Source organism: Dama dama, chromosome 12, assembly GCF_033118175.1.
Source record: "Dama dama isolate Ldn47 chromosome 12, ASM3311817v1, whole genome shotgun sequence".
Taxonomy (NCBI): domain Eukaryota; kingdom Metazoa; phylum Chordata; class Mammalia; order Artiodactyla; family Cervidae; genus Dama; species Dama dama.
The window spans coordinates 82,904,881-82,920,680 of NC_083692.1; the positions used below are offsets into that span (position 1 = coordinate 82,904,881).

The following is a 15,800-nucleotide window of genomic DNA, read 5'->3' on the forward strand; positions in this document are numbered from 1 at the left end:
TTCCCATTTCTAGAAGTGGACAACATTCCAACCTCTTAGGTCTGTGTGAAGGTGTCATAAGACAGCATGAATGACAGGGCTCTGGCACATAGCAGGCGTCTGATTTGGGAGTTGAAGAATAAATGGAATTTGGGGGTAACAGGAATGTTCTGGCAATGGATATACAAAGCTCTGTACTAAACACCCCTGAATCATACACATTAAAATGATTAATGTAGTGAATTTTGTTAAGTGAATTTTACAAAAATAAAAAAAGAGAGTAAATTAAGATTTTCCAGGCTGGAAAGGTGAATGGGAGGGGTGGGAAGCAGATTTGAGGCATAATAAGTTTCTGAGCGCTACTGATAATGACGATGCAGGGCAGCATCAAGGAAAGAGCCTGTGGGGACTCCACCAGAGATTCCTTTGTCCAGGATGACTTTCAATGTGCTTTATGACCCAAGTCATATTCCACGTTGTTATGCACCGATATAACTCGAAAGACTTTTCAAACACTTTGCTAAGCTCAAGCCCAAGGCAAGGCCAGAACAAGGAGAGTTGGAAGAAACTGTATTCAAGTTGAGAGTTGGAGGGACTTCTCTGGTCACCAGGGAAATCCCATTTGAACTTATCTACAACATAGAAACGGACTCACAGACTTAGAGAACGAACTTATGGTTGCCAGGAGGGGAGAGTGAGGGGAAGCTATAGTTAGGAGGTTTGGGATAGAAATGTACACACTGCTGTATTTTAAATGGATAACCAATAAGGACCTACTGTACAGAACAGGAAACTCTTCTCAATGTTATGGGTCAGCCTGGATGGGAGGGAAGTTTGAGGGAGGATGGATACATGTATATGTATGGTTGTTCACTTGAAACTATCACAACATTGTTAATCAGCTATACTACAATATAAAATAAAACCTTTAGAAATTAAAAACAGATTACAAAATAAATAAAATAAAAATATTTTAAAAAGCTGAGAAATGGAGTTGTATGAATCAGCATGGTGGGTTCCACACTTTCTGCCTCCTGGGGGAGGTTTAAAGAGATGTCTGTATGCATGTAAAAAAAAAAAGAAATCCTGAAGAAGTGTGCATATCTGAATATTTTATCTTAAGTTCCTCATCCAAGGTTGAGGATTCATGTAAGCCAGCAGGCTGAAGGCCCATGATTCCTGTCCTCTTAGGGGTCCAGCTACCCCCAAAGCCAAAGTCCCACGGACCAACCAGCCTCTAAGGGCCTGACTCCTCTCTTTAGAAGGCTGTGTAGTGTGATGTGAATAGACATGGAATAAAGCCTGAGAAAGCACAGACGTGTTAACAAAGCTGATTTTTAACACCAGTTTATTGTATTTTTACAATAATAAAAATAAATTAGTCATACACAAAAATAGTTGTCATTTTTGCTGAAGAGAAAGCAGACTACTTACTCATATAATTTGCCTTCTACCCTCCACCTCTTTAAGCAATAATTGACACCAAGGGTGACATGGGGTTGATGGAGTATTCTGTGGGTTCCATGCTCCTGGCTGTGGAGTTGACCACCCAGAGCCCCCCTCAGCAGTCACCAGAGGGGACCCTGGAGGTGTGGTCAGAGCAGTGAGTGCCTCAACTCCTGTATACCCCTCCTTGCCCCTGCCAGGGGACCCTGCCCCCTTCCCAACTCCAAGTTAGCCCCCCGAGCCACTTACTGCTGGTGACTCTGATGAATGAGGCAAGACAAAGAGAAGGGTTGAAAAAGACCCCCGTATTTCCTTCTCCAAATATTTGAGGGTGAGGAGAGGGCAGATTATATGAGCAAATATGATATTTAAGGTGGAAAGGTGGCAATCCAGACAGACCTGTTTTCAGGTACAATCCCAGGGGTAAAAAGCCCCTGAATGAGTCGAAAAGTAGAGTCATTTCTATTTGATCTTAAAAACCAAGGAACTTGGCTAATCAGTATACTTAAGTATACCCATGGACTTAGAATGAGATGCCATGTGCAGCAACTTTCTGGGGAAGCTGGTTAGTAGGATCAAATAATTTTACACAAATGTGGATCGAATATGTAAATAAATACCTATTAGGTCCCTTTAAAATTAACATATTCTAAATAATAGAACTATTTTGGTGTAGTGACTCATTCCGCGGGTTGAGTTCAGAATACACATTTCCTATAAACATCTTGTATTTACAAAGAACAAAATAATAAGTTATAACAAAGTATATCCTTCCGTCAAACTGAATGGTGGGGATCTGGGGGTCAAGGCAGTTGGAAATCAAGTTTGTGTAACAGAACGGCTTTCCTCTCACGGAGGCAAAGGGCTCAACGTCTGGAAGACGCTGAGAAAGCCGTCTGGAGGGTCCCACCCCATGGGGTCACTTTTCCTTGGCACGATGGTTGTCTCCCACTGCCAGCCACTGGAGAGAAAGAACCAGGAGTGTGGTGCAGGGTGGAGAGAATGATGGTGCTCCAGAAAAGATGCAGGAAAGCAAAGTGAGTTGAGACAGAGATGGTATTTAGAGGGTCCTTGTCTAGTTGAGGCACTGCCTCCATCAAGGTGTGTGACCCCAGGCAGGGAACTAGCCATCAGGACGTTTGGTTACTCATCCTCAAAGCAGGACCAGATAGGGCAGCTCTGATCAATTGGCTAGTGTTTCTCTGAGGTATGAGGTCACATTCTGCTCTTGGGAGGAGTGCAACACTGGGTTTAGAGCGTAGTCATAGCAACAGGAAGTACATGTGCTGTGTACTTGCCATCCCAGACCAGGTGAATCACTTGCAGCTGTTCTACTTACAGAGTCACCAAAGTCCAGACGGGAAGGAATCTTAAAAGTCCTGTTGCCCCAGCTAGGTGCTCGGATCCCCCCCCACCCCCTTCAGCATCCATGACAGATGGCCATTAAGACTCTGCTGAGACCTCCAGGAGTGGGTCAGTCAGCAGTACCTACCATGGGGTCCTCTACCTTCCAAAGGTGCTCATGCATAGAAAGGAAGTTCTCTTCCAAGAGCTAAAATCTGCCTCCCTGCAGCGTTCACCTCCTAAGATGGCTCTCCTGGTGCTTCCCAAACCTCTCCTCCAGCCTAAACATCCTCTTGAAGTCCTTGCACTGCTTCTCACAGTCTGCACCCCTCCTCAGGATCAGGCATGCTCATCTGAATGTTATATGTTATCAGCATTCTTCTTAAAGTTTACGGCAATCACAAATAGGGTTCACCAATGTTTTCTCCTTATGCCTGAATGCTCTGTGGCTTTTTGTTTGTTTTGGGGTTTTTTTGTGTGTATTTTTTTGGGGGGGGTAGTTTCATCCCACTTTCTTGACCTGCATTGAGCTCAGCCAACTAAAACTCTTACCTGCTCCCCACATTGTACTTCTATAGTTTTGTTTTGTTTTGAAATCCAAAGGTGGGACTTTATGTTGCTTCCTGGTGAATTTCGAAGATCTAGGTTTTATTCTAGTCTCTCAGACATTTTTGGCCGTAGAACTTGTCATTTAGCTGTTACCACTCCAACTTCTTGGCATCCACCAATTTCATTAGGAAGTTGTCTAGTTTCCCACCTAAGTCACATTAAAAATGTTTCGTATGGTAAGGATGCAGTGTTGGTCTCCACCTGCCAGGCTGACAGAGGTTCCCTCAGGTTTGATGATTCAATCTTTCCTTAAAAGGGAAATCATATTTCTTTCTACCACTTACATGTGTGTCTTTGATATTAGAAAATGGATGTTCAAATTAGAAAAAGACAGCCACAGGTTTAGAAAGGCATTAGTAACATCTGGGTTTCTCTCTCTGCCACACAACTTGATAGCAACAAATGAAGACAGTGTCCCTCGTTTTCATCCCTCTGGAAGGCTATTCTTTTTTAAAGGAAGGAATCATGAAAGCTAAACCCTTTGGGGGTGAGTAAATGATAAATACTCCAATAGCCGTGGGCCAGAGAAGTAAGGCATGGGGACAGGCAGGGACAGTTGTGAGTGCTGCCGTCACACTGGCGGTGCTCACCTGGGTTCCCACCAGCGTGCAAGCAGCAGGCAGTGAACATGCCCTTCATGAACTGAACCAGCTCTATCTGGTGGCTGGGTTTACAAGCTTTTTTGTTTCAGTGCCATATTTCTTATATTGCTCCTTTTCTAAGGGGAGAAACAAGAGTCCATGTGAGAATGGGAAGGACGGGCTGCCCTGAATAGCCTTTGCCCTTTGCAAGGGGCACACTTTCCTTTTCCAATATGTGATAGTACACACACACACACACAAAAAAGCAAACTATTTCTGTTTGGAGCTTTCTTGATTTTTTGGTGAGAAAAGCACAGAACTTAAATTCATCTAATTTTAAAATGCAGAGCAGGGACTGATGCAATTTGGTTTGCAGAAAAAAGTATTAAAATGTAAATTTCAATTCTGCATCACGGCCAGCTATGGGAACAGACTGAGAAGATGGGAGATGGAGGGTCATGGGAAGGAGAGGGTGAGACAAGGGGGACAAAAAAATGGGAAAAAGGCATCTCTGGAAGGAGAGAGGAGCATTGTCACTGGAAATGCTACTGGACATTATCATGTGTGTTGTGCTAAGAACGGAGGCATTTAGATGCTGATATAAGAAACTAGGAAATTAGTAAAAACTGAGTTTTTAAAACAAGTTGATAAACCCACGAATCTAGTAACTCATGACCTTTTCAGACAAATGAATTCCAAGACTAGCTCAACTATCTGCTGCAAGAGGAAAAAAAGACGCTCACTTTCAGTACTTCTTTCCCCTGAAGACCTGGGGTTGATTCATTTGCTCCTACCCAATTCCACACCTGGCAGGATGGCCATTCTCATGGGAGCATCCCTGATCCTTTAGAGCACTGTTGGTATGACTTAGGGACACTGTTAGATGTCAGAGAGACAAAGCCCCAGGCCAGTCATGAGAATCCTGAGTTGGAAGAACCTGGGATGCTCACCTCCCAGTTGGTGGAGAAAGCCCTTTTAGGTTGGTGAACCCACTCATATGGCAGCCACACCTCTGCTGTGTTGGGCAGCCTGAATGGCTAGAAGGTTTTCCCTTCATTTAAGCTGAAATCAGCCTTTCTGCTCTTCCACCCATTGATCTTTCTCTGCCCTCCAGCATGTAAAGACAGCCTCCTCCAAGGAATCCTCCAAAGGACTGGCTTGTTCAGGAAGATCAGAGAGCAGGTGCAAAAAGGATACCCTCCCCTGGGATGAGAAGCAAAGGCAAGTGATGAAAGAGTGAGAGAGTGAGTGCTGGCTAGGAACCAGCCATATGCTTGACTTCTCTGGTCTGCTTTTGATTGGTGGGCACGGGAATTTGGGCCTCTGCCCTGCTGCTTATGGCACAAGTTATATAAGGATCAGGAGAGATGGGTGTGCTTTTGGAAAAAGGTGACTGGGGCTTTCCAGAAAGAGAAGGACACTTACAGTAAGGCCAAATAGAATTTCTGAAAGCCCAAGGGTAATGCGAGCATGATGGGGTATGTCAGACTGAGCGGTAATACTGCTTCCAAAAGCACATCATCATCAAATTAGCAGATTTTTGGGTTAAAGGGCTCATGGGAGAAACTCAGTTGCTATAAATTTCAAAGCAAACATTTTCTTTGAATGGGAAATAGGCCCAGGACCATAGTACTAAATAAGACAAATTTTCTTTACGCTTCCAATTTGTTCAGCCTGATTATTTTTCTTAGTGGGTGTAAGAATATACATATATATATATATTTCCCCCCTTCTTTTGCTTCACTGATTTTTTTTCAGATAGATTATCTTCCATACCCACTGCATTCTCTTTCCACCCTGAGGCCTTGTGAACTACAGAGTCATGTGAAGCGAATCAAGAAGGACCCTACTGCTGCGGCCATTGTGGAGGAGTTCACAGCCCCTTTTCCCAGGCTGATTGCATTAATAAAGATCTTAGTGCTCACACCTCGGAGGGGAGATGTGGTTTGTGAGTCATGGGGAAAGGTGTGTGTAGGGGAGGGGCAGGATACAAAGAGAAATCCACAAATCAAACCAGAAAGACCCAAGGGAGACTCTTTCTAATATAAACATAGGGTTCTTACTGGGATAGGTTGGCTGGACTTTCCTCTGGGCGATGTGTGGTGAAGGCCCAGGGCAGATGACTGAGGAAGAGGCAAGAGCCCAGGGGGCTACGGGGCTGTGTGCTCTGGAAATCTGCTCTGGGTGACAAAAAGTGACCTTGATGTAGGATTCCAGGGGTGGTGTCTCCCACTGGGGAGAAGAATAATAATTTAAGGCAATCACCTTGCTACCACGATGGCTTTCTTATCTCATGGGCTAGTTCTGTTAAGGATGGGGTTCAAGAACCCATGCAGAGTCCTGTGATTTTTGTGGGGGAAGGGAAAAAAGAGACTCCTGAAACAAGTGAGTGCAGGAGATTAAGACTTGACTTTGGGCCATAGGAAAGAATTCAAAGGTCTAGGCTTTGTTTGCTAAGTGGGAAACTTCTGAGCCTCTTGGTCTGAAAGGAAGCCACATTCTGCAGATGTAAGACTTCTGGCCAGGCCTCAGGGTAAAGGTTTGCGGTCAGACCGCAGGGGTTGGGACTGACCACATGGGTCAGTCCATGACCTCATACCTGGCGGGTCAGTTACCTAAGCTGAGTCTCAGTTTTCTTGTCAGTAAAATAGGGACCATGATTCATTCCCTGCCTCCCATTCTGGGGCACCATGAGCCATAATGAGCTAATATCTCTGACTATACTTTCCAAACAGTAAAGCACTAAACTGGCAAGAGATATTTGTGTCATAAGGCAGGAAAACAGCCTAAGGTCTTTGAGCATGAAAATAGGCACAGCCGGGCTGAGGTAACAGAGGAATGCAGGCATCTTAGCAAGCCTTAGGGGGGCCCTGGGGTGGGGGTGCTGCCTCCTCTGACTCTCCCTGGGGCACTGATATTGGAAGGGCCTGCAGCGCCAGGGATGAGGCAGCGCCCAGACAGGGCCCGGCTGCTGACTTAGAAAGTGCCAGGATGGAGTCAGCTGAGAGCTGAAGGCACTCCCCACCGCTTGGTCTGCAGAGAGCGCAGGGGCCAGGCTTCTGGAGGAGGGGTCATCAGTTCATGGTGATGCTCAAAGGACAACCGTGGCCTTGCTCTTGGGCACTGCGTGTACACTTTACGAAGGCAGGGTGCGGACTAACTTGACTGGCAGCTCCACAGGCCAGGGGGCCCCCAGTAGGGCAGCAGCCAGCCGGTCCCACCGCTCACAGACTCCCGGACCTGCCCACGGGTGTGGAGTGGGATGTTATCTGCTCCCGAGGAAGCCCGAGTGCCTGTTGGCCACACGCGTGCAGGAGGCGCAACAGGCGGTCTTGTAGTAGTTATAGACACAGAGTCTGGCCTGGACCACCACGTTGCAGTTGTAGTACCGGTCCTTGCAGTTTTCATCTGCAGCAGAGGAGAATGGAAAAGACTTTGAGCACGAGGAGCAGCCTGGACTTAGGGAATGAGAAAGGGCAGAGGGTGTGGCTATTCGTCCCAGTCCCACTGTTTACTACCGATGGAAGGTGTGAGTGTGGGCTGAGAGCATATATTTTTTCTTCTTTAAACATGCAGCTGGAATCTGTCCACTCTGACCTTAAGGATGCTGGAACCAAATCTCCGAAGGCATTTCCATTTTAATTAATTCCCAAGTAAGTTTCTCTTTGCTCGCCATCTGTGCTATCAATAGCTACCTTAAACTATGAAATTTACACCTGAAGGATGCTGACCCCGTCTGAACTCCATGACTTTGCACACAGTCACAGAGAGACCTAGATGAATCTGGCATTTTGACACCAGAGAATTTGATGGAGATTAAGAAAGATGAATCTTTTACTGCAAGGTACGACTGCCTACTTACCAACTTCAGGGACACAGTCCTGAGGGTTACAGGATTCTTTTTCTTCTGGTTTCATCTGAGGGTCACAGAGATTACTTAGGGTCATGTCATCTGCCAGACAGCGTACTTCCCGGACACGGAAACCACCCTGACAGCTCTTGGAACACTGTGAGGGGAAAGGAAGAAAGTTAGACTTCTTGGCAGCCCATTAGCTCAGCACATCGGAGAAGGCAGATTTTGGAAAATTCTGACATCTACCAAAGGAGACAATATTAAAACAAACTCCCCTGCACCTACTAATCAGCTTCAATGCACATCTACTCATGGCTAGCCATGTCCCATCTGTACCCTTCCAGGATGACATCTCAAATTACTTTGAAGCAAATCTAGACATCATATCACTTCCATAATATTTCAGTTTGTAGCCCGAAACAGCCAAGATTCTTAAAAAATTACCACAATACCATTATTACACCTAGAAATTAACAATAGTTTCTTCTCTTCAAACATATATTCCATTTTGCTTGTGAATCTCAATTTTATTTTAGATTTTCTTGCTTTATTTTGTAGTTTAAAAGTCCAGTTACAATTTTCAAAACCCATTACTGACATGTCAGCTTTCTAAAATTGAGATGTTTTGGGGCTTGGGGATCAGGGTCCACATCAGGTCTGTACACTGCAGTTGGTTGATAGGCCTTTTAATCCATGGGCTCCCTCCCCTGTGTTTTTGCCCTTGTACTTTAGTTGTTGGGGGAATGGAATCACCTGTCTTGAAGAGTTTCCCACAGTTTAAGATTTTGCTGAGTGCATTCCCTGTGATACAGGCTGACATGTTCCTCTATCTTCCACATTCCCCACAGATAGGATGTTGGATCCAACCTATTCACCTTTATCAGGTGCAGGTTTGATTTGTGTGCGTGCATGCATGTGTGCGTGTGTGTGTGTGGTGAGACTACTTCATAGGATGTGTTTGTTTAGTTGTCTCTCTTTGGAGGAGGTCAATACTCACTCAAGAACAGATCCATTAGTTCATTTGGGGTTGAAAAATGGTGATAATATCCTAATACCACTTCTTCTTTTATAAGCTGAGAATCTAAAGCATTCCCACTCCTTCTTCACTTATGTTTACTCTCTGGTTACCCAGTGGTAAGGCTTGTTTAGGAAAGACAGGGCAAATGTTTGATTATTTTCCTTTATTTATCAGTTTTCAGAATAATGAGTTGGGTCCTCTAACATCCTACAATGGTAGATCCTCTAATTAGTTTTTTAATCATTGTAAACTTATTATATATGGATGGATTTAAATTTATTATAGATGGATTTAAACTTACTATAGATGGATGGATTTAAACTTATAAAAGGATGGATTATAGATGGATGGATTTCTATAATTTCTATGGATTATAGATGCCATGGATTTCAACGCATGGCAGTTATTATTTTTCCTGATGCTCACTGATGCCCCATCAATGGCTATCCAGAGCTCAGAGTTGGTTCTTGAGCTCTTTAGACATGAACTCATCTTTAAGAACCTCCTTGCTGCCTGGTATAAAAAGTCATCCTGATTTAATTTATATCTATACAGTCCCAGACCTGGAATCAGACATTTTTCTTTGGCTCTTTTCAGTGGAGAATGGTATTTTGGTGTCATTTTATTTTATCATTTTTTTTGGTCTCACTGCTTGGCACATGGGATCTTAGCTCCTTGACCAGGGATCAAACCCAGGTCTTCTTCTCTGGAAGTGCAGCATCCTAACCACTGGACCACCAGGGAAGTCGCAGAGAGCGGCATTTTGAAACCAGATTCCGGCTGATAGGCATGGCCTTTGCTACTGGGTTGGTCATTGTTTCCAGGATCTTTCAGTGGATAAAACAGAGAAAAAATTTTTTAAGATAAATTAATTTGTGAGTTCAAACTGATATTTCTAAGTCAAATTTAGGACAGCTGGATTTTCGCTTAAATCTTTTCTGTTCTGTCTGTTATCTTCTTTCTCCTAAGCTGAGAATCCTGTTTCTTAAGGCAACTGGGGATAACAGAGCTATAATATCATATCTACTATTACATGTATCATCAGAATACTGGGAAGTAGATTATTCATTTACTTTATCACCTGTTATACACCCAACCATTTCAGAACACAGGACAACAGCCATCACTAAAAATGTGGTTATTGCAAACAATGTAAACATTTTTCTGCAGTTCTTTTTGTCCTTATAGATAGACAGATTACTGTGATTTAGAGCCACAGGCAAGAGAGCTGATGCCACCAACTGCATACATATTTAGGCAAATTTGTTTCATTGCATTTTCCATTTTTAGGGATTTCTTTTTTAAAAGAATAATTTTGTTTTAAATTATATAAAGTATTTACTTTGTTCCAAATGCAAATTTATAAAACAAGGTGAATTTTAAAAATGTCTAGCTTCCATCACTGTCTTTGCTACTATTTTAACAATATATTTCATATTTGCTTCAACTGACTTATTTATTTAAAAAATATTTATTTACTTATTTGGCTGCTCTGGGTCTTAGTTGAGGCATGTGTAATCTTTGCTGTGGAATTTGGGATCTTTTTTAGTTGTGATATATGACATCTTTAGTTGCGGGATCCTAGCTTCCCAACCAGGGATCGAACCCAAGCCCCCTGCATTGGGAGTGTGGAGTCTTAGCCACTGGACCACCAGGGGAGTCCCCACTTATTTACATGCGGAAAAATTCATCTTCTGTGGTGCACACAGTTCTGAGTTTTGACGAATTCAGAGAATCGTGTATCTCCCGCTGCAAACAAGACAGAACTTTCATCATACAGAACAAATTCCTTTGTGCTGGCCCTTTGTAGTGAGATTTGTCCCACCCCATCCTCTGGCAATCACTGGTCTGGTCTCTGTTCCCATAGGTTTTCCTTTTCCAGAATATTAAGTAGACAGTATTATACACTATGTAGCTTTGTAGGGGGAGGGGAGTCTTTCTTCCATTTAGCAAAATGCATTTTAAGTTCTTCCATGTCATAGGAGGTATCAGTTCTTTGGTTCCTGTTGCTGAGTGGCACCCGATTGTTTGGACAAACCTCTGTTCATTCATTTACCTGTTAAGGGACATCAGAGCTATTCCCAGCAGATGTCTTAGGAGTTTGTGGCGTTTGATGTGGCCTGGTGAGTTTGGTCCTTTGTAGACTCTCCAAACCAAACCAAATGGCAGAAGAAAATAGTGGTCTGTTCCTGCTTTCTCAAGGACCGTGGCCAACATCAAACCTAACCCTAAGAAGCAAATTCCTTGGACAAGTTGGACTCAGAATCAGTCTTTGCAAACAAGATCCCAGCTGATTCTTAGGCCCATGAAAATTTGAGAGTCACCATTTTATGGCCTCTATAGTTTAGAAGTCAAGCTCGTCCCAGCCTCAGGCTCCCTCTTCCCCACCAAGCAGGCTGAGTCCAGGGCACCCCAGACGTGACCAAGGAGAGCAGATTGTGCAGGGAATCCGGGCTGAGCCCAGGGCCTGAGAGGTGAGATGGAAATGGGCTGGCCCAGGAGATGGGCCAGCCGTGAGGGGTGGGGGGGAAGCGGAGGGGAGCACCAGGCCTTACCATGCTCCATTCTGTGTTAAACCATTTGGCCCCGCAGGGCTTGAGGTGGCAGGGTTGCTGGCTGGGGGGTTTCTCCAGAAAGGAACATTCATAGGGGTCCAGCACTTCAAAGGTGTCTGTGTTCTTCCTAACACAGATCACCTCCCTCTGCTGGGTCCCGCTCCCACACTCGATGGAACACTAGAGAAGGAAGCAGAGAAAGACAAGTGTCACATGATAGAAAGGGGATGAGAAATACCATCCATCGAGGAAGGTTTCTCAGAACTTTCCATCATTGCTTCAGGGAGGTTCCAGTTTTCCTGACAGCTCTGTTTCTGGCACAGAGAGCATCTGCCCTGAACTCTCGTGTCTTGAGGATGCTGGTGGCTGAGATCCTGATGCCCTCAGTAAAACGGGAGTGAAATCAGGTTTCCCATAGGTTATCCCACAGAGCATGCCATCCAATCATTGGTTTTGTCTGGTAGACTCTGACACCTCTCATTGTAAAACAACGAACTAACATTTAGCTTATCTGCTGGCCTTTGGCGGGGTACGGCTGGGAATGAATTCTTTTCCCAGAGTCTGCATGTATGTGGGTGAAGTGCTACATTAAAATTCTTTGGGACTCACAAAACTCAGAAGAAGACCATGGACTTGGGACAATGTCCCTTATGATCAGCCCTCCCCTTCCGACAGGGCAGCCAGCAGGAAGCCTTTGCCCACAGAATCCAACTCCCTGGCTCCTTACTTGGAGCCGAAGCTCACTGAGGTTGTGATTGCAAAGAGTCCAGTCAGATAATTACACGTCTTGCTTCATTGCATTAGGTTATGGAAATACGATGCATGTAACTGCCCATTAGTTATTCTAGTTAGCATTTATTACTTTGCAAAATATTTTCTGTTCATGTTTGGTGTACTCTTACTACCTTTTGATTGAAAAAATTTTATAAGCTGTGATCTATACACTTTTAAAGACTTTAAAGAAGCTATTGCCTTTATGAAAAGCCTGTAAAAATGTCTACAGCTGCAACTCTTAATACTAGCCTTGCTTCTATGTGCAGGCACATGGTGAAATTAAAAAAAATGGTGGGGGGGAACCCATGTCACCACACAGCAAAAAAACCCCTCAAACCCAAGCCAACAGACTACAGATTAGTCACACAGCCCATGATAAACCTCCCCATCAGCAATTTCTGCTTTGAGCCTGTTTTCTGCCATCTTCACAGGTATACAGAAAACTACAAGGCTTCTTAGTTTTGGAGCTGTCTGTTCAGATGGTAGAGAATAAATGTGACCCAGACACAGGGGCAGACAAGAGGCCTGCTCCTAATGGCTAAAGACTGTGGAAGACCCTCCCGCCCCGGCAAGAACTAAGATAATTTAAGTGTGAAGCAGGGCTTCCCAGGTGGCTCAATGGTAAAAAACCCGCCTGCCAATTGAGGAGACATGGGTGCTATCCCTGGGTCAGGAAGATCCCCTAGAGAAGGGAATGGCAACCCATTCCAGTATTCTTGCCTGGAGCATTCCACAGACAGAGGAGCCTGGTGTTCTACAGGCCATGGGGTCACAAACAGTTGGACATAACTGAGCATGCATGTACACACAAGGATGAAAAAAACCCAGAATTGACAGAGAAGAAAGAAAGCATCTGGGCATGAATAATAGACTTGGTGGAATATCTTATGAATAAGAGTTGGGCTACTCCATTTCCAGAGTAGAAAAAGGGTCCCTGAACCTCAGAATTCTCATTCTCTTGGGACAGATTCTCTACAAGCCTCAGTAGGACCACTGCTAGCCCCTGTGCTCACAAATTCCAAGGGAGTCTTTTCCCCTAAGGCCACATTAAAAGTCCCAGGGAAGGACTCAGTTTGACTCGGCTTGGGTCACATGTCCAATCTGGACCAACCACTGTAACCAGGCCAGTGGGGCATTTGAGGCCAACTCTCATTCAAACTATGGGTCTGGAAGGAATATTTCCTTTTATACCTTGAAGTCAATTAATGTTTAAGACTTACTTTCAATAACTAAGCATGCTCTATTTCATTTTCTTCGGGGATAATATCCAATTCCCAGGGCAGGGAGTTGTCAGCAGGCTCTGACAGTCTTATAAATTCAGAAACAAAACCTGGTCTACAATCAATCTGGTCCTGACCCCTTGGATGACAGGGCGATACATTGCATGTTTCTAATCTTAGCAGAAATAAATGCTGCCTTCCCCAGGATTCATGTGATTCTCACTTCTCTGAGTGCTTGCGCCCATGCTCAGTCATGTCCAGCTTTTGTGTGACTCCTTGGACTGTAGCCCACCAGGCTCCTCTGTCCATGGAATTCTCCAGGCAAGAATGCTGGAGCCCACTAGGCTCCTCTGTCCATGGAATTCTCCAGGCAAGAAAATGTTGCCATTTTCTTCTCCAGAGGATCTTCCTGACCCAGGGATTTAACCTGCATCTCTTGAGTCTCCTGCATTGGCAAGGGGGTCTTTACCACCTGAGCCATTGGGGAAGCCTATTCTCTGAGTAGGTCTAGAGTTAATAGGAGGCCCATAAATGAAAAAGAACTGAATCCTGCTCCCCTCTCTTCTTCCTCAGACACTGGGGGACACGTGAGTTAAATTGCACTGGTTATCTGCTCTGTGTGAAGGCTGTTATGACCTGATACTGCAGTTTCACACAGGACTCTTCCCATTGTCTCAGTTTCCATAGATTGCTGTCGTTCAGTTGCTAAGTCATGTCCAACTCTTTGTGACCCCATGGATTGCAGCATGCCAAGCTTCCCTGTCCTCCACTATTCTCCCAGAGTTTCCACAGATACTTGGTGTAATTAGTGTCCCATACACCGTTCACTTCCGAATTATCTTTGGGGTTTAGATCCTAGATATTTTGCTGCCAACAATGAGATAGAAACATTGGCAGAAAAAAATAACAAACATGAAGAAGAGGAAACAAATATTTATTAAGTACTCCCCATGTCCCAAGCAACAACCCATTCATACAGTGTCTCATGAAAATCCAATAGCAACTCTAAAAAGGTGGTATTATTATTCTCCTATCTGGATGAGGAAACAGGCTCAGAAAGGTTAAATTACCCACCCCAAGTCAGAGAACTAAGGGGACATAGAGCTGGGATCAGTTATCAAGTATGCCTAACTCTGATACCAACTTGGGTAGCATTGGTAGTACTTGAATTCTTTCTTTTCTGAATTTGCTAATATTTTACAGTTTGTATTATAAAAATATTAAAGGAAATTTGAGGAGAAAACATTTGCTCATGTTGTTTATATAAAAAGCTATACTTTGAAGTGGTTGAGATAGGGTTCGCATACTTTAACATGGTCTGTTTTTCACTTGCCATTATATGTTCTTTCCACATCTTCCTAATTATCACTGTTGTTGTTACATAATACCGTAATGAGTTATGATATGCCATAATATTCCTAATTGCCCTGCTGTCATGAACATCTCTGTTGAAAAAGGCTTTTTTTTTTCCTCCTGTTAATTATTTCCTTAAAATGAGTCCTCAGGAGTGGGGTGAGTGGGTTAAAGCAAATGAACATTTTTATGGTTCTTGACTTTTATTGCCAAATTGCTTTCCAAAGGGGCTGTATCAATTTACAAGGACAAGGCAGTCCATTTTTTTCAGGGTCTGTTTTTAAAGCTACTTAAAAGAAATAAAATTCTATATGGAGCCGGAGGTCCAGAGAATATATAAATCATGATCATCAGCCAAAATTCTTTGGAGAACAAGCCAGCCCTGGGAGCCAAATCCTAGATGGTCTGAGAACTCAAAATACCGATGGTCATCATAACAGGTCAAAGAGGGAATGATTTTAGGGGGCTCATGTGCAATTTTGGAACTCTAAGGAAAAAATTAATTGGTCAGTTAGGTTACTTTATTGAGGTATTTGGTGTTATTGGTTCTTCATAATGAACAAACGTAGCTTCTTCTGTTTCTGCTTCTTTCCCCCAGCTTTACTGAGATGTAATTGACAAATAAAATTGTAATATATTAAAAGTATGCTCATGATGATACAGTATACATATACATTGTGAAATTGTCCTCACAATCAAGTTAACACACCCATCACCTCACATATTTACCTTTTTCACATGCATATGTGAGAACACTTAAGTTCTACTCTCTTAGGAAATTTCGACTATACAGTCCAGTATTATCTACTGCAGTATAGACACCATGTTACAGACTAGACCGCTCCCCCCACCAGAACTTGTTCGCCTTATAACTGAAAGTCTGAACTCTTTTACCAATCTCTTCCTGTTTCCCTCACCCCCAGCCCCTGGCAACCACCACCCTACTGACTGTCTCTTTTTAAACATTCTGTATTTATTGCTTTTGGCTGCGCTGTGTCTCTGCTGTGGCACATGGGCTTGACTGCTCCATGGCATGTGGGATTCTAGCTCCTCGGGGGGATTGAATCT

General features: G+C 43.8%; 1 protein-coding gene across 2 annotated transcripts in view; it reads right to left on the reverse strand.

Moving 5' to 3' along the window:
- Nucleotides 1–1,310: 1,310 nt before the first annotated feature.
- Nucleotides 1,311–15,800, reverse strand: part of THSD4 (thrombospondin type 1 domain containing 4) — a 648,360-nt gene continuing 633,870 nt past the window's right edge. For both annotated transcript variants that reach the window (XM_061157947.1, XM_061157948.1), the window contains exons 16-18: nucleotides 11,386–11,565; nucleotides 7,822–7,966; nucleotides 1,311–7,367 (exon numbers count right to left, since the gene is read on the reverse strand). In XM_061157947.1, coding sequence (XP_061013930.1) covers nucleotides 7,225–7,367; nucleotides 7,822–7,966; nucleotides 11,386–11,565 — 468 coding nt within the window. In that variant the 3' untranslated portion in view covers nucleotides 1,311–7,224. The remainder of the gene's footprint in view (nucleotides 7,368–7,821; nucleotides 7,967–11,385; nucleotides 11,566–15,800) is intronic.